The sequence below is a fragment of the Eutrigla gurnardus genome (assembly GCF_963514095.1).
Source record: "Eutrigla gurnardus genome assembly, chromosome: 3".
In the NCBI taxonomy this organism is placed as follows: Eukaryota; Metazoa; Chordata; class Actinopteri; order Perciformes; family Triglidae; genus Eutrigla; species Eutrigla gurnardus.
The window spans coordinates 19,379,780-19,404,090 of NC_139917.1; the positions used below are offsets into that span (position 1 = coordinate 19,379,780).

At 43.7% G+C, this 24,311-nt stretch overlaps 2 protein-coding genes and 1 long non-coding RNA gene across 3 annotated transcripts; 1 reads left to right on the forward strand and 2 right to left on the reverse strand.

Annotated features, from left to right (window-relative positions):
- Positions 1 to 12,091: 12,091 nt before the first annotated feature.
- Positions 12,092 to 13,523, forward strand: LOC311010421. Its single transcript, XR_014596787.1, has 3 exons — positions 12,092 to 12,502; positions 12,605 to 12,670; positions 13,175 to 13,523. It is a non-coding gene; the product is annotated as an uncharacterized lncRNA (long non-coding RNA).
- A 50-nt stretch (positions 13,524 to 13,573) lies between these two features.
- On the reverse strand, positions 13,574 to 19,555 carry best2 (bestrophin 2). Its single transcript, XM_084004899.1, has 10 exons — positions 19,095 to 19,555; positions 18,769 to 18,951; positions 18,574 to 18,668; positions 17,948 to 18,181; positions 16,518 to 16,672; positions 16,328 to 16,405; positions 15,901 to 16,053; positions 15,714 to 15,794; positions 15,389 to 15,543; positions 13,574 to 15,155 (listed from the first exon to the last, which is right to left on the reverse strand). Exons 2-10 carry the CDS (start codon positions 18,918 to 18,920, stop codon positions 14,378 to 14,380), a joined length of 1,881 nt encoding a protein of 626 aa, XP_083861025.1. The 5' UTR covers positions 18,921 to 18,951; positions 19,095 to 19,555; the 3' UTR covers positions 13,574 to 14,377.
- Positions 19,556 to 19,656: 101 nt separating this feature from the next.
- On the reverse strand, positions 19,657 to 24,059 carry get3 (guided entry of tail-anchored proteins factor 3, ATPase). The gene is made up of 7 exons (XM_084004901.1): positions 23,883 to 24,059; positions 22,875 to 23,022; positions 22,438 to 22,586; positions 22,131 to 22,281; positions 21,765 to 21,872; positions 21,164 to 21,361; positions 19,657 to 21,058 (listed from the first exon to the last, which is right to left on the reverse strand). The coding sequence occupies exons 1-7, from the start codon at positions 24,023 to 24,025 to the stop codon at positions 20,930 to 20,932; spliced, it is 1,026 nt and encodes a 341-aa protein (XP_083861027.1). The 5' UTR covers positions 24,026 to 24,059; the 3' UTR covers positions 19,657 to 20,929.
- Positions 24,060 to 24,311: the final 252 nt, after the last annotated feature.

Here is a 24,311-nt window from a genome sequence, read left to right on the forward strand (position 1 = left end):
TTTCCCTCCCTTTGTCTTCTGTTCTCTCCCCAACCGTTCTCCTCTTCTTTCCTCTCCTCTCTCATCCTCTCTTGTCCAAGCATCAGGGATATTGAGTGAGTTGTGGTTCATCCCTCGCTCTTCCTCTCCAATGATGCTTCCCTCAAGATCAGATATTTCCCCTACAACCCGCCGATTGATTCCTGTTATTTGAAATCCTCTCATTTCCTTAAAAAAAAAACAACAAAAAAAAACTGAAGTGGAGACATAACTAATCAATCCTGCCAGTTTCAAAGCTTATGTGATTAAAAAAGTTTATCTTTTAAAGCAAGATTTCACCCAGGAAAGAAGAATGCACCACAGGCTGCCAAAGCTTGTTAGTTTGTGATATCAGTGTTAACTCTGCTTATGAGCCATGCAAGGTTTATTTTTCCAGGCAGTAAAATCCCACGAGGGGAGCGATGACTTCATATTGTCTCTGATTAATGGCTCTACATGAGGATGGGGGGTGGATGAAAAACTCAGCCAAAATCCCTTCTCCTCCGTCCCCTCAAGGCATCTACAACCTACATTCATACAACAACCATGCTCTGGTGGCGAACTTGAATCTTATTTTCATTTCTGGCTATTGAGTGAAATGTCTGTCGCATGGATCTCAGTATTGTTGACCCTCAGATCATCCCCACAAATGACTAAAGATGTCAGTCGCTTTGAAAATCTTGTCCTAGCAGTTTTGGCATGTTTTAGGCAGGATCCTAATATAGATTCATTTTTGACGTGACAACTGGCTATATTTAAATGCTAATCCCTAATCCAACATCAAAGAAAGTCTTAGCACTGGTATACCCTTCAGTTCTGATAAATATAAACTTTAGCTTCAATTAATCTTTCTTCACATTGTTACTTTTATGGCTCCGGTTCATAATGTCAGTTACATGAGATTGATTATGTTCAGCAACGCAAAGATTGTGACGTTGACAAAGTAGAGTGATAATCTGATAATCTGACCACACATGATAACAGGTCACAAGACAGCGTGTCATCAGATCATTTCCCAGCTTTCTGTGTGAAGGTCAAAAAAACCCATGCTGCATTGAGCTTTAGACTTAAACCTAATATAACGACTCACGTCTGCAAGGGGCTCAGAGGACTACAACCAATAAAGTTTGCTGCAGTTTTGGCATTTTCGCAAGTGTTTGCGTGTATGTGAGAGTTTGTGATGTGTGTGTGTGTGTGCATGACTCGTTCTGAGTCACTGCTGTCCCCTTGGGTGCACAGCCAGGGCAAAGAAGAAGGGTTTTATGTGTGAGTGTGTGTTTAAAGGAGAGAGTTAAGAGGCTGTGTGTATGTTTGCATGCATGTGCGTGCATATTAAATGGACCATACACGTGTGTGTGTGTGTGTGTGTGTGTGTGTGTGTGTGTGTGTGTGTGTGTGTGTGTGTGTGTGTGTGTGTGTGTGTGTGTGTGTGTGTGTGTGTGTGTGTGTGTGTGTGTGTTATTATTTGTCCCGTGGACCTCCAGACCTGAACACTCTCCTCTGATGACTCAAGTCCACGACTTTGTCCAAAACTGGATATTTTTTAATTCATTTTGAATCATCCATGTCTTACAAATCAGTTTGTCTTTTTAAATGTTGCTTTGTTTTGTTTGCTTTACCAACTGATCATTTTCTATTTCATTTAAAAACAAACATGCTGGTCAGGACTGCACTCTAAAATCCATCCATCTAAAGGGAAAAGTAACTTGACTTTTTAAAATATCATAAATAAATGTAATATTATACTGAATAATTATAACAAATCCCACAGTCCTGATTTCAAAAATCTTGTTTTTTGCCCCAATGCTAAAAATATGGCCTCTTGTTCAATTAACATTTGTTAGAAGTACAGTGCCCAGCTGTTTAAAGACACTTTTATTAAAATGAAAATATATATGATTGCCACCTTTTGTCTTCAGTGGGAATAAATTGGCATTTTATAGACAATAAATAAGTTATAGATTCCAAATAAATATATTAACCCCAGTTTATCATTCAAGACATAATAGAGGCAAATCTAACATATAACGTTCTCCTTGTTGTCAGGTTTAGATGCCTTAAGATAAAACCAGCGAAGAAGAACCAAAAGTTGAAGAAAGTAAAGGAAAGAAGATGACTGAACAACAACACAAGCAGCGAGAAACGAGAAGCCTTGAGCCAGTTGGTCTTAATCATGTGCCATTAATCAGGCCACCTGTTGAGTGTGAACAGATTCCAATGGTAGCGCTTCCACCTGAACTTCAGGGCGTGATTCAGTCGCGACAGCAGGGGACTCGATAGCGAGCGGATACCATGGACTCTTCCCCAGTGGAGTCGGCTAAGCTGTCAGCAGCATGTGTGTGATCGTAGCGGGACCCAATGGCTATGACTCAGGACACGGCCTGTGAATCAAATGGAAAAACCAGCATCATTTCAGGGTTTCAGTCTGTTTTTTTGGGGGGGAAGGGGGTGTTCTCTGTCTGGACCTACGGGATGAGGGGGAAAGATGAAAAGAAAGGGAGAAGGAGGGTTTATTCCCACAATGATGGTGTTTTGCAATTTGAATTTACAGTAAAGCAGTTTTCTGGCATTGATTGTGAGGGAAAACAACACGGTTGAGGTCTGCGGTGACTACGTGTGGCTTTCTTGATGGGAGGTTGTTTTTGTGTGTGTGTGTGTGTGTTAAAGGTTCAAATGTTGTGAACAATTAGAAAAAGGTATTAGGCTGATTTTAACTGCAATAATTTAAAAAAAAGACTGATTTGACCTGCAGTTGAACTGAGTCATGTGAGGAAGGGAGAGAGAGACCCGACAACTTTCGAGAAGGACTCATGGAGGTTGAAAAATCCACGTTAGACGTTCAAAGGCGTCTCAAACTGAAAAGAGCCCGTTTCAAACTGCTCCAGTGACTCACTGCTCCTTCTCCCGGCTTTACGGGAAGTGGCGTGTGTTTTTAATTCTTCATTATTGTTTTTTCTTCCACCCTCCCTCCTCCTTTGGCGGAGTGGAGAAGGGTCAGACTGTGGGTTAATGTCTGTGTGAATGTCGTGGTGTGTCTGTTTGTTCATGTGTGTGTGTCTTAAGTCTACACTTGAAGGCAGGTTATTTCTTTGGTGTCTAGAGAGAGTTGGCAAAGCCGCTCCAAGGACCGTGTGTGGCTTCTGTGGGTCCAAAACACTAGTTAAACAAACACTGATAGGAAGCTATGACTGTAGCTGACAGATCATTGAGAAACCTTAGCTTTGAAGTGAAAGCATTTTTTCTTTCTTAGAGAGAAATTTTCACTCTTGGGTTTGTTTGTTAAATTTAAAGATACAGTCAGCAGTCAGTTACACAAAGGTAACGTAATCCACCTACCAACACCTGTAAAGCTAAATAGGTAAGACGGCATATGTTGAACAAAAGCCGTCAAAATTACATTTTTATGATGAAGGTTCTTTAAAAATGAATAAATAAATAAATAAATAAATAATAAATTGCCATGAAGATTTCTACTTTTCCAATTTCTGAATGTCTTAAAACAGCCTCACAATCAAGGTGGAGCACGTTGCAGTGTGTATGCTGTTAGTTTTAGGGTGAAGTGTGTTGTACAATTGGTAATGCCCTCGGATTCACATTTGTGAATTTACCAAGAAAAAAACAGGAAATGACCGATCTCCTCTTCCATTGTTAACATCATTTCAGAAATACTGATAATAATAATTTACCATTTTGATTACTGGCCTTCAGTCAATGTTACAAATCATCTAACATTGCCAGTAAGCAATTCCCGTAAAAAGAAACATCTATATAATTAGCGTCAATCAAAAACTACTTTTCTGAAGCTCAAATTGTTCTGTTTTTCTCATTTCTATTACACCGTACAGGTGTTGCAGCTCATTTCTCCATGGCCCCTGTACTTCTGTTGTTCCTCAGAACAGTGAGAGCTTTTATTATATCTGGCTCTAACCATCACCTTACAGAAGTAAGTGCAGAGTCTTGTTATGTTGCCCCATGGCTGTTGTCAGTCAAAGCATCACCTCCAGCCCAGACTGGCTTCCTTGGAAACTCTGGGCCTATTTCTGTTTGTCTTGACGAGGGTTTTTCCAGCCTGAGGTGGCTATTTTGGTCAGATAAATACAATGTTGTTTTTGGAGCGGGGGTTGAGGAGCGAGGCGCAGATGAGATCACCTCTCAAGGCTCCTGAGCTGCAAAACAACAGGCAGCAAGACAAGACAAGAACCGCCACGAACAGAGGCGGAAAATAAAGGCTTGGGAAAGTATTGACATCCTGTCCTGGATTCGGATCGTCCTCGAGGCAAGGATTCGAGAGAGAACCTGTCCCTCTGTCTCTCAGAGAGATTGGTTTATTAAAACAGTGAAGAAATCTTTGTTGTAACAATACATGTTGCTTTGTGCAGCTGAAATAAGGGAACCTGTTCAATATAGCTGTGGCTTCACCACAGGGGAGAATAGACGCGTCTGTGTTTTGTTGTTTGATGGTGAGGCCCTGGGACAATGAAGCGTAAGAGTTTAGCTTTGTTGAGCAGGACGGAGCATACTACAGTAGATTCCATATTTGCATGATGAGAACGCCTGCCTCTCTTTCTGCCTCACTGTCTGTTTGTCTGTCTGTCTGTGCTTTGGCGATGGGAATGACTCATGTGTCCAGTTTTGTTCTGATCAATGGCTACAATGGTGTGTGTGAGTGTGTGTGTGTGTGTGTGTGTGTGTGTGTGTGTGTGTGTGTGTGTGTGTGTGTGTGTGTGTGTGTGTGTGTGTGTGTGCGCGTGTGTGTGTGTGTGTGTGTGTGTGTGCGTATGTGTGTGTCTGAAAGAGAGTTTATTGCCATGCGGTTGTCTGAGGTTCCAGCCAGGTGTGCTGGTAGTCTGTGGGTGTTTGGCTTCGCTGCCAGGTACAACACCTGCATGAGCTCCAGACAATAACCGCTGAAAACTGCGTGACTTTAGTGATGGAAAAGTAACTTTACCCAATTACTGTACTCTATTTTAAGGTACTTTACTTGAATATTAGCACCGTTGTTGCTTGGCGTGATAAAGTAAAAGAAGAAATCAAGACAGTAGAAGTGACTTTAAGGGCACAAAGCAATTACATAGAGAATAACACAGTAGGCCTAAACAATAATCTACACAATAATTGCTTTTAGTGCAGGTCTGGTATATTAAGTTTACCCACTTTTTTTTCAACAAAGATTAAAAAAAAAATAATAAAAAAAAAACACCTCAAGTGAGTCTTTGCAATTGAGGACATTTTCCCAATGTGATACTTTATATGTGCAAAATACGCCTCCAAAGCCTTAAAAATGTAATTGACTCGCGAGTATTGAGCAGATGCTAGCGCATGGGGAGGGTCGAGTTCATCGCAGTCCAATGCTAAGGGTAGACGAAATGAAAGTGAACTAGTTCAATCTGTATGAACTGAACTTTGAGCTATCTCTTGCTAATTGTAAACGTGACTACACAGAAGTGGGGTTAATATTCTTATTTAACTCTTGGCAGGACATCTTCCACCAGTGTGTGTTTGTGTGTGTGTGTGTTGAGCGAGGGGGGGTGTTTCTAAGGTGTGTGTGTGTTTGTGTAAACCCTCGTGCATCTGGAGCTCTTTAAAGAGTGTGTGGGCGGAGGGAGGTATGTGGTAAAAATGAGGTCATCATCGTCGTTGATTTATGTGACACACGCTATTACTTACACTCCTGTGACTTCACCAACGTCTCCGCTGACAGCATGAATAATGCATGTCCTCCACCGAAGGATGACATCCTCCACTTTCTCTTCTCTCGTCTGCTATTTCATAAAGTTTACTTCATCATTACTGACCCATGTCAGCGTGGAGTGTGTGTGTGTGTGTGTGTGTGTGTGTGTGTGTGTGTGTGTGTGTGTGTGTGTGTGTGTGTGTGTGTATGTGTTTGTGTGTGTGAGTTGTCCCAGTTTTATTTCCATGTCGGCTCCTGTGCTTATTATCTCCCATCCAGTTCAACAAGTTCAGCCTTCACATTGGTAGTTTATGAAATTGCACAACAGGAAATGGGGAGTAGTGTGTGTACGTGTATGAGTGTGTGTGTGTGTGTGTGTGTGTGTGTGTGTGTGTGTGTGTGTGTGTGTGTGTGTGTGTGTGTGTGTGTGTTTCAGTCACGATGCCACACCCGTTTCAGAAAGGTGATTGGCATGTGGTGATCGTTCTTCTTGCGATACATTGTGTAACCGTTGTGTTACTGTAACGCAGGTGTCAAACTGACTCACCCTACAACTCTTTCAGTCACGTCACGCGACAAGCATCGATAAACGGATGCGGTAAAACTCCATTCTGGCTTCTTTTATTTCAGAGACATGCAGGGATTTGCCTGTAGTATTGAGAAACACGATTGTCCAACCAGAGAGTAATAGTCATGGATGCGCTTTTGACAGCCGGACTCGGGCATTTTGACCCCCGAGAAGTTCTGAGCGGAGCCGCAAGGACGGCAATTTCCAAAGCGAGGGCAAAGTGGTCAACGTTCAACGGGCAAGAGCGAAGGGGCAAAGTGAAGGAGGAAGGAGGGAAGGGAGTGGGGGAGGAGGGGTGTGGATGGGTGGGGGTGATGGGTTAGGGGACGGAGGACAGCCGTTACTGTCAGCATCCATCAGGGAGCCCAGGGGTGACATGGGAGCGGGCAAGACAGGGGGCATAAAGGGAGGAGGAGGAGGAGAAGGAGGAGGATGAGAGGTCAGTCGGCCTTTAACTAGTCACCCCTCAGCCTCCGAGTGCACTTGTTTGCTGTCCCACACCCCGCATCTCACATCCCCTCCTCCCCTCCTCCCCTCCCTTCTCCATCTGTTCTCAACGCAGATGCAGATTCCTCTACATGTTCTTCCTCACAGGGCAGTGCCAATTGTTTTTGCATGTTTACCTCTTCTATTACAAATTATGGGCACATTACATTAGTGATGACTATCTGCCAAAACATATCATACACAGATGGCAGGCAAGAAAAAATCTGAATAAATAAGGGGAGAAAATGTGATGAATATCGATGATTTCGTACAGGAAGAGAGAGGTCACTTAATGGTTGGATGAGAATAATAATATAATTTATTTAAGGTCACCTTTCTAAACACTCAAGGTCACCTTACAGTTTAAAGAAAATAACACTTCATGTTGTTTTCTTTCAGATTTTATATGAATACACGTATTGATTTCCCTTTTTCAATGCTCTCAAATCTCCAGAGAAATCCAGACTTCTTTAACATGTACAGAGGAAGAATTTATTTATGGAACAAATTTGAATTTCTTTATCGCTAAATAAATTAGCAATGTGGGTGGAGGTTTAGAGGCAAGAAGTAAACGTTGTAGAGGGAGAATTTCAGTCAGCAGTAATGTAGACAATTTGGGTCATAATTTAGTTTTGAGAAAAAAAAAAACAAGAATAATCCTCGAGGACTGATCTTAATGTCAGAAGAAAGTAATCCTGTTTGAAATCCAGCTTGCTCACGGTATGGTAGAAATCCCTCCCACCCTAAAGTCACCTTAGCCTCAGAAATAATAACCTCCTCAGGTTGACTTAGATAATAACCTGCAGTCTGACTGTGGAGACGTCGTCCACACAGTATTCAGATCCCAGAGGAAAACATGTTTTGCTGCTGCTGACCACTGCTGAAGGCTGCAGCCCAGACATAAACAGTGTGTGTGGTCGCCGGGCAGAGAAAGCTGTGAGGCTGGTGCTGCAGGTGGCAGCTGGCAGTGAAACAGACAGTGGCCAACGTGTCCACTGCGCTGCGACACCGAGGACTCGCTTCATAACGCACCGAAAACAGAGGCATTTTTGTTTGTAAGTCAGAACTTAAGGAATTACTCTACAATGAAGGCACTGTGTGTAGGGGGTTTCAAGCTTTCCACATCAAAGACTCTTCACCTCCGCCCCCGGCTCACCTCCTGCCAAAAAAGACATTTCCCCATTAGACCATGAATCCATTTAATTAGATTTTAAGAAATAATCTTTGGAGCCACATCTGAGAAGCCTGTTGTTGTTGTTGTTAAATTTAACTAGGTTCAGAGTGATATAACTGTGAGCGAATGCCAGCAGAGTGAAAAGCAAATCCTATGAACAGAATAGTTCTTATATGTATACTGTGCTGAGGATTTGCCAGTATAACATTGTTCCTTTTAATCTGGCCCTCTAGGGGGGCGCCTGGAGCCCACTGGCAACAGGGTCATCCCTATATGCTCCCTCAGCCCTAAATTCCCTCAGCCCCTTGTTCCCTGAGTCCTATGTTCCCTCAGCTCATGTTCATTCAGCCCGAAATTCCCTCAGCTCATGTTCTCTCAGCACTAAGTTCCCTTAGCCCTATGTTCCCTCAACCCTTTGTTCCCTCATCCCTATGTTCCCACAGCTCTATGTTCCCTCATCCCTATGTTCCCTCAGCCCATGTTCATTCAGCCTGAAATTCCCTCAGCTCATGTTCTCTCAGCACTAAGTTCCCTTAGCCCTATGTTCCCTCAACCCTTTGTTCCTTCATCCCTATGTTCCCACAGCTCTATGTTCCCTCATCCCTATGTTCCCTCAGCCCATGTTCATTCAGCCCGAAATTCCCTCAGCTCATGTTCTCTCAGCACTAAGTTCCCTTAGCCCTATGTTCCCTCAACCCTTTGTTCCCTCATCCCTGTTCCCTCAGCCCTCTCGCATCCCCATGTTCCCTCAGCCCTATGTTCCCTCATCCCTTTGTTCCCTCAGCCCTATGTTCTCGCATCCCCATGTTCCCTCAGCCCTATGTTCCTTCAACCCTTTGTTCCCTCATCCCTATGTTCCCATAGCTCTATGTTCCCTCATCCCTGTTCCATCACCCCTATGACCCTTCTGCTGCTTGCTGTTTGAACAGGCACTAAAGTGTATGTAATAAGTCATTGGTTGTAGTCATATAGTTAGAGTTAGAGTTAGGGGTCAGGGGTTGGGGTTAGGGTTATGGTTGGGGTTGTGGTTGGGGTTAAGGGTTAGGGTTGGGAAATTCCTTATTTTATTAGTTACAGAGGGAACATAGGTCTATATATAGAACATGATAATAGACGTAATATGGAATAATATGTGCACACAGAGACTTGAGGTACATCTGTTGAAGTCAGAAGAAGTGAGATTTTGAAGTGAACAATGTAGGTATAAACAAAGCGAGATATAATGTGTTGAGAGGCTGGTTAGCCAGTGTGAGCTGCTACACTGTTTCCAGCCTTTATGCTAAGCTAAGCTGAAAGAATGCTAACGTTAGCTTCATATGTACTATCATAAAAATATGAGAGTTGTACATATCTTCTCATCTCACACTTGGCAAGACAATTATATTTCCCAAAATGTCAAACTTCCTTTAGATAACGATGAAAAAAAATGTTATCTACTGGTTGCTTTAAACACACAGGTCACTGTAGACACACACACACACGGACATTAACCAGCCCTCACTATCAAGTTGTTCTTTACTGCCATCCATCTTGATAGCATTACAGACAGACCATTAACAAGCAGTCGATTCATTCTGTTTCAGACAATACTGATAAAACCGACTTGTTTAAACAAAGTCGGTAAAGCAGACGGACGAAAAGATGCTGTGTGTGTATGTGAGAGGTCCTGCTTGTATCAGACAGGGCTGACAGACACACACACACACACACACACACACACACATGGAGAACCAGACAGACAGGTCCTTGTGCACAGAGAGTCCTACATGGAGCAGGGTGTGTAAGACAGGGAGTGCCCGAAACACACATGCGCGCACACACAAACACGCACAACCACACACACACACACCAGACAAAAACAAATGTGAAAGTACACGGTTATAATTGGTACACTAAACACTCAGTGGAGTCACGTGTGGATCCTGTTACTGCCATATGTGCGTCAGTATTTCACTCAACAAACAAATCAAAATAAATAAGGGTCATAATAATTTTTGGGCTGATGTACTGGCATGATGTCTATTTGTATTGTAATGTTTTTAATTCTAAGGACGATCCTCTTTTACTTTCCAGTCACCAATTGTACATCATGGAGAAAACACATATGGCTGTTTTCTAGTGTTGAGATCCTGTTAAACCATATTTTTCTGTCTTTGAAGGTTGTCACAGCCCGGCTCTCAAACTGTGACAAAAACGGCTGTATTGAACCAATGAAAGGGATTTGCTAACCAAAATATCGGTCAAAAGAAGTCAAACAAATTGATGGGTGGAATCTGTGAAGTCAGTAGTGTAGGGAGTGGGAAATCTGTTGTGTGGCTTTGTGCTATAAAAACAAAGAAAAGAACACACAGATACAGGAGAGGAGCTCTGCTGCTCGGGCTTGTGATCCGTGGGACACACGGGGCCCAGGTGTATCCCGTTCTACTGAGTACTCCACTCAGCTCTGCAGCCCTGGAGCCCAAACAGTCACACCGCTCTGTTCCCTTATCATCCATCAGTGTCCTCTTGATGTCACACTGACAAAATGACATCATTTAAAGGGAAATTCCACTTTTGTGCAACTGCGTCGTGTTTTTCATTCTGTTTCCATAGGTGATGATGACAGTGGTAAATGGTCCCGTATTTGTAAAGCAATTTTCTGGTCTTTTTGACTCCTCAAGGCGCTTTGCACTACATTCAGTCTTTTTACCCATTCACACGCCAATGGCACAGCTTTCAGGGGCAATTTGGGGTTCAGTATCTTGCCCCAGGACACTTCGGCATGCAGACTGGAGGAGCCGGGATTCAAACCTTCCGATTGGAGGCACAGCCGAGCCCCAATAATGTACCCCAAAAAGTCAGCGATGAAGATGGATCAGGACTTGTTTCAAAGATGAACAATGATTACACAAACTGTCTGTTGTAATTCAGTTTAAAGTCCAACTTCCTGGTTCGACTTTGATCTCCTGTATTTACAGTAGATTCATACGCACACAGTTTTACTGTGCAGTGGAACGTTATGACTGACACCTCTTTTTTTACACAGTTTTAACCTCAGAATAAAGTGGTTTAGAGGATCAGGCTAATCCTTGGGGCGTTTACAACCCGTCTGATTGTCTGACTGCTCATGTTTCTTTCCCTGTTGGACATTAATATCGTTAAGTCACCATGTTCCCACATCTTACGGTTACTTTTGTGAGTGAAATGTTATCATAACCAATTCAAAATGATTGTCAAAATGACAAAAGATACCTACAGTGTAATAAATCACAATTGACTTTAGTTGTAAGGTATTTATGTCCATATGAGCGGATTATCTAAACATCTAGATTCAAGAAGCTTGCTTAATGTGGAAAGCTGATGCAAGGAAACTGACTGCGATAAAGCAGAGATCTTTAGGAAACTCAGTCTGCGAGACTGCGGCTCAGAAACTATAGCAGTAGGAGGAAGCTTTCACAAGAGATGTTCAGGCCCTGCTATGGCTAACAGGAATCTGCATCGCTCAGAGTACACATGCAGATGGGGCCGATTCCAAGAAACTTGTCTGTTAAAGTTTCTTTTCTTCCCAAATTCCATTTGATCAGGACACAGCGGGCAGATGCTGATTAAGTGAAATGCACAAATGCGCGTATGTGGCAAATATGGTCAGCTCTTTTTTTCAGAAGCTATATTATTAGACAGTTTCAGTAAGCACTGACTGCTCCTGGTTCTAGAGAAACATGCACAAACACAGTTCTTTGAAATCCTCCCCCACACTTGTGTTTTCACACTTAATGACAAAAACATTAACCGCATCTTCCCCCGAAGCCAGCACAAATACTGGAATGTGTTGACCTTTGTAAAAACTGACTTTGGGAGAGAGGAAATTAGAGCTCCAGCAGAAAACCAGCCTACCGCTGGCCGGACATTTTTTTTTCCTTTTGCTTGATCTTGTCTGATGTGTTGATACAGCTGGCCTTTAATGTTGGTCAAGTGATCATTAGGGGAACTACAGCATTTCTGGGTCACTGAAACTAGTAATGACTCAGATAAACAGACAGACAAACAGGCACACTAACTCGTACATCTGTGTGGAAACAGCCAAGACATGACACAACTTGCAGAAGAATAAATGGAATTCCTTTGCATTCTCTTATCAACAACATGCATTTTATTATTCTTTATTATTCTGATTTCTCTGCTAACATGACTCTGAGATCCAACTACTGAATTTCAACATATGTCATATCTATTGTCAAGCTAATTGCATTGTGTTATGGTGATTACCTCCTAAGCCCCGACCCGGCAAACGACTGTCCCACAGCGAATGTGCCCGAGTCAGCAGGATGGCATCTTTGACTGTGGCGAGGAGCCAGAGCATTTAAGCCGGCAGCACCTCTCCATATTGTTCTGTCTGCTGCACAACAAAAACCCCGGGGGCTTCCACTGCAAAATACAGCCAGGAGCAGCACTGAGCTGCAGACAGACGGGGCAGGTCTGGGGGGGCCGTCGGTGTTCAAGTCGGTCAGTCTTTGCTTGCATTTGTCGGCGTTGTGATACATCTCGAATAATGGCCAGCAACGGGGAGGCCAGACGGTTTGAAACCGTGACGACAGCTTCCCCAGAGGTGAGTTCGTGTCCGTCCAGACTTTCTGAACCACTTTTTTTGTCGTGTTGGACATTTCATTACATAAAAAGTCATTTTAAAATGTTTGTGGCTGCTACTCAGGATGATGATACGAGGTCCAGACGGGAACAAGAGGAGAAACTGATCCTGACAGCCTGGCAAAGCATGGTGGGTATATGAGGAGAGAGCATCTGCAACCCTTAAGAACTTCCAATCGGTTTCAATTAAGCTCTTTTTATCAGAAGTACACGAAAGATAAAAGATCTGTAGGGGTACAATATCCTGGGTCGTTCGGTTCAAACAGAATTAAGCCCTGCAGTCCCCACGTGGTTGCATGGATGAAATAATATATGTACATATACAATATGTAAGTATGGATACGGCACACACTTTTCTCCCCAATTTGGTATGTCATGGACAATTCCCCTGTACTAGTCTCTTTGTCACTGGTAAGTCCACTTCAGACCATGGGAAGGATGTGGACAGCCAAGTGTACTCATAGAACTGTTATGGCTCTTCAGCAAGTGTTAGACACTATGTAAAAGGTATAGTATGTATAGTAGTATTAGTAGTATTAGTAGTAATAGCATGGGTCAGCCAGGCCTGGTTAACATCCTTGAATTATAGAACTATCGTATTTCCACAGCTGACAGTGGTTTTTGCCTCTTGCAGTCCTCGGTTCTGCGGCAGCACAGTTTATGTAAAGAGTCCAGAGCTTCAGGCCCGGCTCAGTCTTTCCTGGCCAAGCAGAGGCAGTCCACCCAGGCCCGGAGGACGCTCTCCCCCCGGCTGCACCCCAGGTAGGAGCCTCCGTCAGCAGGGAGAAAGTAGGAAGGAGTGCAGCCCACTGAAGGCAGGATGGGAAGCAAGATTGTGGAAGAAGGAGCGAATTTTCTTTTCTTTCATTGAGTAACTGTGCTACTATCACCCTCTGTTGGTCAATGTTGGAACTTGAAATGTGGGACTCAATGTAAAAACTAAATAGAAAGTTTCATAAATTACTGTTTTTTTCTGTTTTATACCTAAATGTGTGGTTGTCAATAATACTGTCTGCTCAATTCCTCATTATATAATATGTATAATACATTTATTTGTGCAGGTAAGATACAATTTCCTTTAGAAATAAAATGCAAACATGACTTTTCATTTTGTCATTAATGGTAAACCGTTGGGTTATCTCATTCATTTCATTCAATATTTGTTTTGAATTAAGTTTGAAAATACAACAGACGATATATTCAAAATAATTCTATTTATTAAAGTAGCTAATCAAATAAAATGAAGTGAACAAAGAAAACATGTCATTTTTTTCTAATTTTGTGTGGTCATTTTTTTCAGTCCATACTTTGATAAAATACTAGTAGGCTTCATACTTCAATAGTCAACAGTCAATATATTTATATTAATACAAAATGATAACTGAAAACCAGAAATATTTCATGGTCTCATCTCCTTTGTACACATTTGACATTAGCCTAGCTTAGCATAAAGACTGAAAATTGGGGTAAACATCTAGCTTAGCTTAGCCGGTAGTCGCGGTGCTAAGCTAGGCTGAACGTCATTAAATTGAGCCTAGCTCAGAACAAACATGTAATGTCTGTATGTAATATGCAGAGATATTTTTTCTTAGATCATGAATCTTCCACAAATATCTGAGTATTTCTTTACCTTATCAATAGTGTCTTCAAATAGAAATTGAGTACAGTTCACCTTCGACTTTCAGACTTCATATAGAGCTAGTTTCTTACATAGAATAACATTTTATTTATTTATTTTTATTTCCCAAAATTCCTAGCTCTCTGCTCCAAAAGTACTGCTAATTTGAATAGTGAATCGAGCATTGTGATTTCAAACAGCAAAAAGTTCATGGTCCACCTAAGACCCAGTGAGCTCCGACCCCATGCTCACACTGCGAAAGCGTTGAGGTTCGTTGTAAGATGGCACAGCGAGGAAGGACATTTTGTTTCCACCAAAGGGAGGCTTGGGAATGGCGGGCACGGCTTTGTTCTGGGTGATCGCCGGCTGGGAGCTGCAGTGCTCCAGACTAGAGTGGGCAGCCGGGTGAAACAGGAAGGCAGAGGGGTGACGGGAGATTAGGGGAATAGTGGAGGCCGATTGAGCGGACTTCTCTCTTGAGGACCGAGGGGGGGGAGGAAGCAGTGCTGCAGGATCTTGGATCTCCCCCCATGTACTCTCTTGTTTCCCTCTATCCTCCCTCATGTGCAAATCCTCATTACTCTTCCCCTCCTTCGTCTCACTGACGGCGGGGTGCCCGCCTCGCCTCTCCATCTCCTCCCCAAACTCAATCTCCAGCAGAGGCGTTCTAGCGCTCTTCTCCTCCCTGAAGCTGCACACGGTGCTCTGGGTTTCCTGCCCCAGCCCCGACGGCAGAGAGCCACCTTTACCTATTTTACCACTTTCGTCATCGTCATCGTCGTCATCGCTGGTGCAGCGGTCGATGCTGGGTGAGTGGCGCAGCCTCTGGAGTTGCGCCGAGGTGCGGCGAAGAGCCCCTCCCATGAAGCCTGTGGGGGAAGGGGCCGCGTTGAGCAGGCGGTTGAAGAGGGCCATGTTGGGGTGATGACTTCCTGACTCCTCCAGGTTCTCAGCAATGTCCTCCAGAGGCTGGAAGTGCATCTCCTCTTTTGGGATCCTGTCAAGAGACGTCAAGGTAATTTCCCCATTCATTTTTATCTGGAAATACCACAATACGTTACTGTGGTTGTGTTGTGGATTTTTACTTTCTCAGCCCGATTACTTCACACGACTTCTAGGTTAAGGTACAAATACTTTCACTTTCATCACCCAAACTTTCCCACCCAGTTGGGGGGATTCAAACTGAAAGTATCACAGTCAGAAGTCGAGCACACGTAGAGCGAGACTCACGCCATGTCAAAGGTGGACCCCTGGAAGGAGGGTTTGCGGAGGACAAAAAGAGTGGCGGCGGTGTAGGGGGGTCTCGGGTTGGAGTCGTTCCAGTATCGATCTCTCTCCATCGTCGGCAGATCTCCGTACATCTCATCCACCGCCATCATGGACACCTGCAGGGCAAAACACAGACACACACACAGTTAATGTAGTGTTTAGTAATATAGTCGCAAAATATCAGCCAAAACAGGTTTTAGGTATAAAGTAAGAGGGCATATTATAACAGAATAGTTTTAAGTTAAAAAAAATGAAATAAATAAAGATAGTGTTAACATTGACAAACCTGAAAATTTCTGTCTATTAGCCAGTTGCTCTCAAAGTCATCATCATCTTCTCCAAAAGGGTTGATCAGCTGCTCGGCAACCTTCAGGACACAACAGGAAAGGTAAGAAACGAACTCTATCCATCATTGCTTTTATCTTTGAGGTGTGCTCAGGTAACAAAACATAACGTGTAACCCTCTCTCTGACCTTGAGCCACCCAGCGTAAAAGAAGAACTGTAGCAGGGTGAAGATGGGCACGTAGAGGTCAAGGTCATGACCCGGATACCCTTGATCGGGGTCCAGGAACTGGCGACCAATCAGACACACCAGGAAAAAACTGTATACTGCCAAAGTCACCACCTGTGGGAAAAGATGAAGGTAATCAGTCACATGACACTGTTTTTCATGTATATGTATATTATTGTTTAACGACCCAGGAGACTTCACAAGTTATCGAAATACTGTTCAAACAAGAAGCGACACTCATATTACTATTACATAGTTTATTTTAATAGTGGGTGGAGCCAATGTGAATATTAGCCTTCAATAACACTTCTTAAGGACTAATGAAGAAACCTTCACAAACTTCCAGGCGAAAAGCATCAACGTTGTGAGTGTATAGATCAGAACGTACCTGAGTGTAGACGAGGGGAACGCTGATCATGTCGTAATGAAACAGCATGCTGCACTTCCCTCGGAACGCATTCAGCTCCTGTTCACACACAAACACAGAGACCTAATACTACAGCATTGGAATGGTGTGTATGTGTGTGTGTGTGTGTGTGTGTGTGTGTGTGTGTGTGTGTGTGTGTATAATGCTGCACCTGAAGCAGTAGTTTGAGTGTGTGATCGTCTTTGATCCTGCCCTCACAGCGGGCCACAGCCGCCAGGTTGGTGAACCAAACGCAGGGGATCCAGTATTTATTGTACGTGGAGTGAAGACCCTCGAACTTCTTGCGTTCCTCCCTCGACATAAATCCTGCAGAAACAGCAGGACAAAACATAAAAGGGAGGAATTCTTTTTCACATGGAGGTAACAAATAAAATGCGCTAATTTCTATAACAAAATACATTTTTCTCACTATTTTTAATATGTAAATATTACATTTACTTAGTATTCAACTTGCATCCATTACAGAGAATGGAAAGTTATGCTAAAATGTGTGAGAATGGAGTTAAACAAAGGAGATAAATCCTCAGCTGCAGCAGAGAAGAAGCTGCAGGTGTGTCTGCAGCCACAAGAGGGCAGAGCTCGGTTGTCCAGAGTGATGACTGCTGGAGATAGAAGTTATAAGTTACACACTTTTGTTCACACAGGCAGGGGCCACTTCAGACACAATCAAAGGATGTGAATGACACATGGGTTGCGGTTACAATTAGCATCGTACAACCCAAAAGCTCTATCAGGGAGACAACATGAGATGTACTCCTGTTGGCATCTTGTTTACAACAACAAAAGTCCCGCTGTGAAAACTCCCATGCCACCACAAGTTGCAACACAGTTCATTGAGGAAACTGAGGAGAGGTGTCTCCTGATCTTGAATAAACTACGATAAACTTTTTTTTATGTTTTTTTATCACACATTCAAGATGTGCTTGTCCTTGTGATGTACAAGAGAGGAAACAACACACACTGATGACGTGAGTGTGACTGATCACATCGCTCCATCTACAGCGCTCTCATTCCCACGGTGTCAAACAACGATGCTTTGCACTCTGTAGCGAGACGCACCAGGCTTTCAAGTGACTCCGATTTGTGAGAAGTTTTGCAAACACTTGCTCTAAAACCATTACCTCACAGGGCAGCTGGATTCTCGTAATGTGCCCAAAATCATGCAAGGACTGCAGATCACATATCACATGAAAATCCATCTTGTGAGCTTGTGTCTTGTGTATGGCAGTGCATTCAGCTTCCCGTGAGGAGCTGCTGGCAGCTCTCTCAAGATGTTTTCGCTCTTCTCACAACTTCAGTCATTCCTTTAAGCCCAACCCTGATGTTCTTCAGAAACCCAATTAAATTGTTTTGTTGCCTAAACCTAAGTGAGTGCTTGTTTGACCACATGTTCACTGCATCATTATGCTACGAGTTGGCACGAGAATACTCGCCGAGTGTAGCTCAGGGTTGCTGGGAGGTATGTGCAGTTGCTAAAATAGTGGTTGCGTCGTGTATTTTCATTTTTACCCATTTTCAAACGTCTCTAAATAACAGCCGGTTGTCGTCGGCTAAGGATGGGTGGTCCTTGTACCTACTCACCAGCCTCCACCACGTGGTCCATGGTGGGGAAACGTTTGAATACGGCCGTGCTGACAGAGCGCAGGATGAGCAGGGCCGACAGACTGGCGTAACGCATCATGGTCCGTCTCAGCAGGCGGCCCCTCTCGTCGGTCCCCTGGAGGCCCCCGGACAGGACGCACATGAGCCCGTCAGGGAGCGGGATGCTGGTGTACTGGCTCCACCACCGGTTCACCACAAGGGTCACATAGAAACCTGCAGACAGCAGTGGAGAGGAGATGCAATTACTCCAGAGACAGAGATCAGACCAGTTTTTTGCCATCATTTTTTATCAACCATTGTCCTCAGGGGCCCCAAACAAAATCCAAATAGTTTTGACTTTATTGTAAATTCTGCTGAGACAATGTTATCTAATCATCTTGATTTGTCACCTATTGTGTTGGTAAACTACAACAATTATTTGAGCTTAAATAATACAAATATATAGGCCTATATATAAAAAGAGATCTGACTATTCAGCAGGTGAATGCACCAAAGAGTCTGTAAGAAGGATAAAGTGCCATTCTAAAAAAAATCCTGTATCTACAATCATACTGCAGCTCAAATGCTGTCCCCTCTTGTGTTCATCTGCCATGATCAGTGCTTACCCAGTACGAAGGACATAGGGATGAGACTGGCGTAGTGGTTGCAATAAATTGCCAGCTTTTCAAAATACCTCTTCTGATCGTCATACAGGAACACTCTAAAAGAGTAACAGCGATACAAAGTCATTTTCTGAATCAAAGCACAGATGAACGAGTTCAGCCCCGTGTTTTTCCCCGAAGCTGCCCTCTTCCACTCACCTGTAAGTGATGCTGATGGCGGTGTACATGGCAAAGAAAGCCAGGAACTCTTTATACAGCACCTTGTAGATGCTGCCCTTCCATGCCAGAAGGAGCTTGGAGAAGCCACAGAAACGGGCGTTTGCAACTCTGGCTGTGTAGGTGACAGTCATCGGTGAGATTATAGGTCCCTCAATAAACGAGCTGTATGAAAGAAACAACCGCCTCTGTGATTCCAGTGGGAACAAGTTCAGGTGGGTCAGAGGCCACACATTTATATCATTTCCATCAACTTTAAGGAACAACACGAAAATAAAGTTATTTCTGGTGTAAGAATAACTCCTTACCGTTTTGTGGTGTGGTGTTCTTGATGAAAGTGGCGATAGCTCAGCGCATCTCTGTGCGTAAACGGCACCGCTGGAAAAGTGAGTTCACATTTTCACTTAACGGTAGTGCTCCGCGCTCGCCAGTGGAGTTTTTTTTTTTTCCAAAGAGCTCATAACCCTGATATCCCCCGGCTTCAGCTCGGTTAACTCGAGGCTCGGTCGGCTGCATGGCAGTAATCCCTCGGAGCCTCCTCGGCGCGTCCAGTGGTCAGCGCGCCCCGGGGTAAATCCCCCAAAACGAGGAGGAGGAGCTCGTTAGCGCGGCCTCCGACTGGGAGAGCGCGGCTCGGTGATGGACCACAAGCGACAGGCCGGGGCCCGAGGAGCGCACAGGACCGTACAGTCAAGTAGGGAATTACGAAACAGGCAGCAAGTGAACCGTGACAAACTGTCGTGTTAAGTGATATGAAAACAACAACCAATTTGAACCGTTACAGGTTTCCAATTATACTGGCTGGACAACGGGGGAAATGGATGTCCTCGGGAGTGCGCAGTTCAAATGAATGACAAAAAGGCTCTCTCGTCCGAGGCAAGTTTTGCTTTTAATTAACACTCGCAACATAATTTAAAGAAATCTTTAGAAAACAGTGAGTCAAAAGCATTCAGTGACAGAAAAGGGGGCGGCGCTGTTTTTTTCCCCTTGAGAATGCGTCCACCTGTTGGAAGTGTCAGGCGAGCCAATCAGAGTCCAGTATTCAGTCACCAGGCAAAAGATGGTATCTACTTAAACTCGCCATTCATTTGATCAGGAAACATTCAATATTATTATTAGAATTTTTTTAATGATGCACTAAATGAGACGACTAGTGTATTTCAATAGTGTTCCCATAGAGATCTCTGTAAACAGCATGGGCACTTTGAATCTCAAAACTGGTCTCCAACCACATCCCACCTGTAAGCAACCACATATTTAACAGAGGCCATTAAGACTGTTCAGTTCAAACACATATTGATAATATAAAGCCCCCCTGACTGGACTTAGTTGGATATCTCATTGACATTAGCTTACTGCATTTACACCAGGATCACATAGTGATGTGAGGTCTAAAGATTTGACATATGGCAGAAGACACACTACATAATGCTCCGGTTTTCTTTATTGCAATAACAAGAATGGTCGTTGTCGAGAACAAAAACTGCTAAGACCACGGGCCATATTTATTTATTTACTTACGATAATTATCTCCTCTCATTGCCCTGCCACCACACCCTGAACCTATAGATTGTAATGGAAATTCCAGATGTGCGAGATGAATTTTCATGAAACTTTAGTCAAACTGGAGAGCAAACACAGCCACCAAACCACACCGATTAAACGAGGCATAAACAACGACAATCTGAAAGCTGTATTATCCTGAAAAAAACACAGCACCGTCACTGGAAACACAGTTTTTACAACTGAGGCTGGACACTGCGCAGGATGGAGAAGGAGGGGATGTTTTTTTTTTTTTGTATAGAGAAAGTTAAATGTTTCAAGTAGGAATAGTATGACCACACAGAGGATATGAAGGAAAGAGGAGGTGACCCGGGAGTGAGGCAGTACCGGTTACTGCTCTAACAATGTAGCAGGTTATGTGTGTATGCGTTTGTGATTTCATTAGGTCCCCTTTAACAAGTGTGTGTGACCTTTAGCAGTGTTCTGCTTTGGATAACGGACTGAGGACTGAGCGGATCAACTTGAGGCTGTTACTGCAGGTTTGAGGCTGGTTTGGGGGGGGGGGGGGGCTCAGAGGTGAGTTCAGACTGGAAAGGTGTGGTCTGTAAGGGGGAGAGGGGAGGTTCCGCTGGGAGGGAGATCACTTATTTGGAGGTTTGTAGGGTTCCAGAAGTTGCTTAGAGAACGTGTTGACCTTGTCAGCACCTCGAACTTCATGGGGAAGCAGTGGTAACTTGACTATGTGGAAATCTTCATAAAGGTCCTCCATCTGTAGGGAGAAGACAGAGCACTGATGAGGAGGAAGTCATGTGACACGGTGGAAACCATGCAGCCGCTTTGGCACAACCACAGAAAACAAACTACCGACTCGTACCTGGTCTAAATACTTGGACTGGATTTTATGGCGGGCTTCACACATTTTACACGGCCTCTCTGATTCAGGGAAAACAAGTTGGTTGACGATGATGTTGTGCGTGTCGATGCGGCACTTGGCCAGCTCCTGGATGAGCCGCTCCGTCTCATACAGGGAGAGGAACTCGGCGATGCACACACAGATGAAGGTGGTCTGTTCCTGATGGATTTGAGGAAAGGGGTGAAGATTTTAATGGAACAACTTCTTGCACGTGCAACACGGTCACGCTGTGTAGATGCATGCAGCATAGAGATGTTTGTATGTCCAGAGTGATGCAGAGCAATAGCCACAGAAAGGTAGTGGTGGAAGAGTCTTTTCTAAATCACAAAATGATAAATTGGTCTGGAAATTCTGAAACAGATGAATGGATCCCTTTGTCCACCTAAAGAGCAACAGGGCCTCTGTGACGCAGATACAGAAACACACTTTAGTAACTAAGTGTAGTTTGAAAAGCCTGTATTGCACAAAGCAAAAATATGAAATAACAATTTAAAAACATGCACTTATTAACGTGTAGTAACAGTAATGTGTTTGGGTTATAACTACAACCAGAGTGACTTACAGGGTCTTTGAACTGCTCACTGACTGAGCGGATAACTGGCAGGGTCTCCTCCAGCTTAGAGGCCAGCTGGTCTGCGTTCATGTCACCCAAACCGAGCATGTTACACATCTACAAACAGCCAGGGAGAAAAAACGGAAGAGAGAGAAGAGAAGATGTATACAGGATTCAATCGTAGCCAATAATCACTTGATAAAATGAATTAAAAAGTACCTTGAATGCAAAAAAACTGACTTTGTTTGCTTTTACCCTTCCTGCATCATACTTACATCAAGTTCAACAGTAGCTTTGTGGAGCTTTTATACACATCTTCCATTAAAAAATATGACTACAATCTGTGAGTGACAGGATCTGCTCGTCCTTCCTCACCTGGGAAATGAAAGGGCTGATCTGGTTCTTTATCTGCATGAGGCGGCCCAGTCCACGCTCCACGATGGTGGGAAAGTTGAGCAGCCGCAGTGTGTGACCGGTAGGGGCGGTGTCAAAGACCACCACTGAGAAGTTCATTCCTTTCACTAACCTGGAGTACAAGTAGACAGCAGTGCTGGGTTAGTAGAACCCCGGCTACCATTTCATTATTAACTCAGTCAAACTTCTGCGAGAAGCAAATGTAACTGTGGTTCAGCAATACTACTAAGAAGTCTGATCTGGTTTTCCTGTGACCATGTTCTCTTACCTCATTACCTCCGCGTAGCTCATGGCCTCGTCGATGCCAGGGAAGGCGCTCATGGCCTCCTGCATCATCTTCTTACCCATGCTGAGCATGTTGTCCTCCTCGAAGAACTCATCAGGCAGCTCTGCCACACCCAGGCTTGGGTCAATCTCCTGCACTCACGTAAACGCAGACAATCAGCACATTACAAAGCAAGGAAAAGGTTATAACGCCTCTAGCAATTCAGTTTGATACACAATGATGGTTTGTGCCATAAAGGGTGCATGTTCCCTGCTATAAGTCAAAATGTCTGCCGTGACAAAGGTCTTTGGTAACAGGTGAAAACAATTTAAACTGAACTATTATCAGGAGAGAAAAAAAATTTAATTCACTTTTGCACTTCAATCTCCACCTGTAGTGTCTTCCTGTGCATGTTGGTATTCTTTCTTAGTGTGACTTACCATTGCAAAGAGGTTATCATAGCCCTTGACCTTAGTAGGCACCTTTGAGAACTTCTGGTCAAAAGCATCAGAAATATTATGAGCGGGGTCGGTGGAGATGATGAGGACACTCTCCCTGACAGCAGCGAGCTGGACAGCCAAACTGCAGCTAGAAAAAAAAACGACAGAGGAGATGTGATCATGTTCATGTGATCTTTTCCTGACTTTTAAAGTTTAATTATAGACCGCCGTGAGCAAGCTAAGCTTTACATACTCCGGACTTAGATGGTTGTAGGTGCTTGTAATGAATGCCTCTAACTGTTGCTCAGATCTACAGAGCTTTAATAGTCTTAAACGTAATGGCACACTACCGTTATCAGCCAGGCAAACATGCTATTTGAGTTTGCCTGCATTAGCTTAGCTGTCAGCAGCATCTGAACGTCAGATTATGTGTATTAATGCATTTGCCTAATGTCGTATATTCTTCTTATACTGTATGGATAACTTAATGGCTTCAACGTTACTTTAACGTGTCGGCTTGCGTGCAGACCTGGCAGCTAACGCTAGCTAGCTAACGTTAACTACTTGGCGTTAGCGAATTCATAGCCCGTGTCCATTACTTTAGGTACAGGCTAACACAAAGCTGCCTGTTGACAGAGCAGAAGAGAACAGGCGTGTGGTGGTGTCACCCTGCACCTCGATTGTCAAACCACTTGAGAAAGTCATGAATGCATGTCAGCTGGCTAACATTAGCTAGTGACAGTGCTTGACAGCATTCAATTAGCTTACCGATAACGTTAGCCGTCAAACTGGCAACTAGCCTAATACATTTAAAACGTAACGTCAATGGCAATGACGTCTGAAAGCTTGCGCGTCTTAAACTAGTAAACCGCCGCTCGTTAGATTAGTGTTGTTATCTACGTCAAGTTGTGGTGTCGGCTAAATTGATCTACGATAGCTAGCTACGTTAGCTTGTGACGTAGCCTGACTCAGTATCATAAGGCCAATAAGCATGTCCCTTCAACTTACCTACATGTCGTTTTACCAACACCACCCTTTCCGCCCACGAATATCCATTTCAGAGATTTCTGCTCGATGATGTTCTTCAGTGTAGGTTCTAACGGCTCCACATCGGGCGCATCTTCAAATTCGTCTTCCACTGAAGCTGCCATCTTGTCTGTGTACAATGTAACGTACAGCGCAGGTGGGATGTACAGACACTGCTGCGTTCACTGTACCTCGGAAAAAATGGTACTATATGTCTTGCATGGCAGATGTAGAAGCAATATGTTTGTATCAAACTGTTATCAAACCAATTGAGATACTCAGAAAATGGTCAATGGGGGTTGGGCCAGAATGGGAATGGGAGTACACATTTTAAAGGCTAACATTAAAAAAAAAAAAAATCATTCTTGAAGTGATGTTTTCATTTATTACAAACACAACCCACAAATAAGC

Coding starts and splice junctions, on each gene's coding strand:
- best2 (XM_084004899.1), bottom strand. CDS start 18,920: ATGACTGTCACCTACACAGCCAGAGTTGCAAACGCCCGTTTCTGTGGC. Junction 18,182..18,573: donor CCCTATGTCCTTCGTACTGG/GTAAGCACTGAT, acceptor TGCTGTCTGCAG/GTTTCTATGTGACCCTTGTG. Junction 15,156..15,388: donor GGGTCCACCTTTGACATGGC/GTGAGTCTCGCT, acceptor GTCTCTTGACAG/GATCCCAAAAGAGGAGATGC.
- get3 (XM_084004901.1), bottom strand. CDS start 24,025: ATGGCAGCTTCAGTGGAAGACGAATTTGAAGATGCGCCCGATGTGGAG. Junction 23,023..23,882: donor GTTGGTAAAACGACATGTAG/GTAAGTTGAAGG, acceptor TTTTTTTTCTAG/CTGCAGTTTGGCTGTCCAGC. Junction 22,282..22,437: donor AGCTACGCGGAGGTAATGAG/GTAAGAGAACAT, acceptor CTTGTACTCCAG/GTTAGTGAAAGGAATGAACT.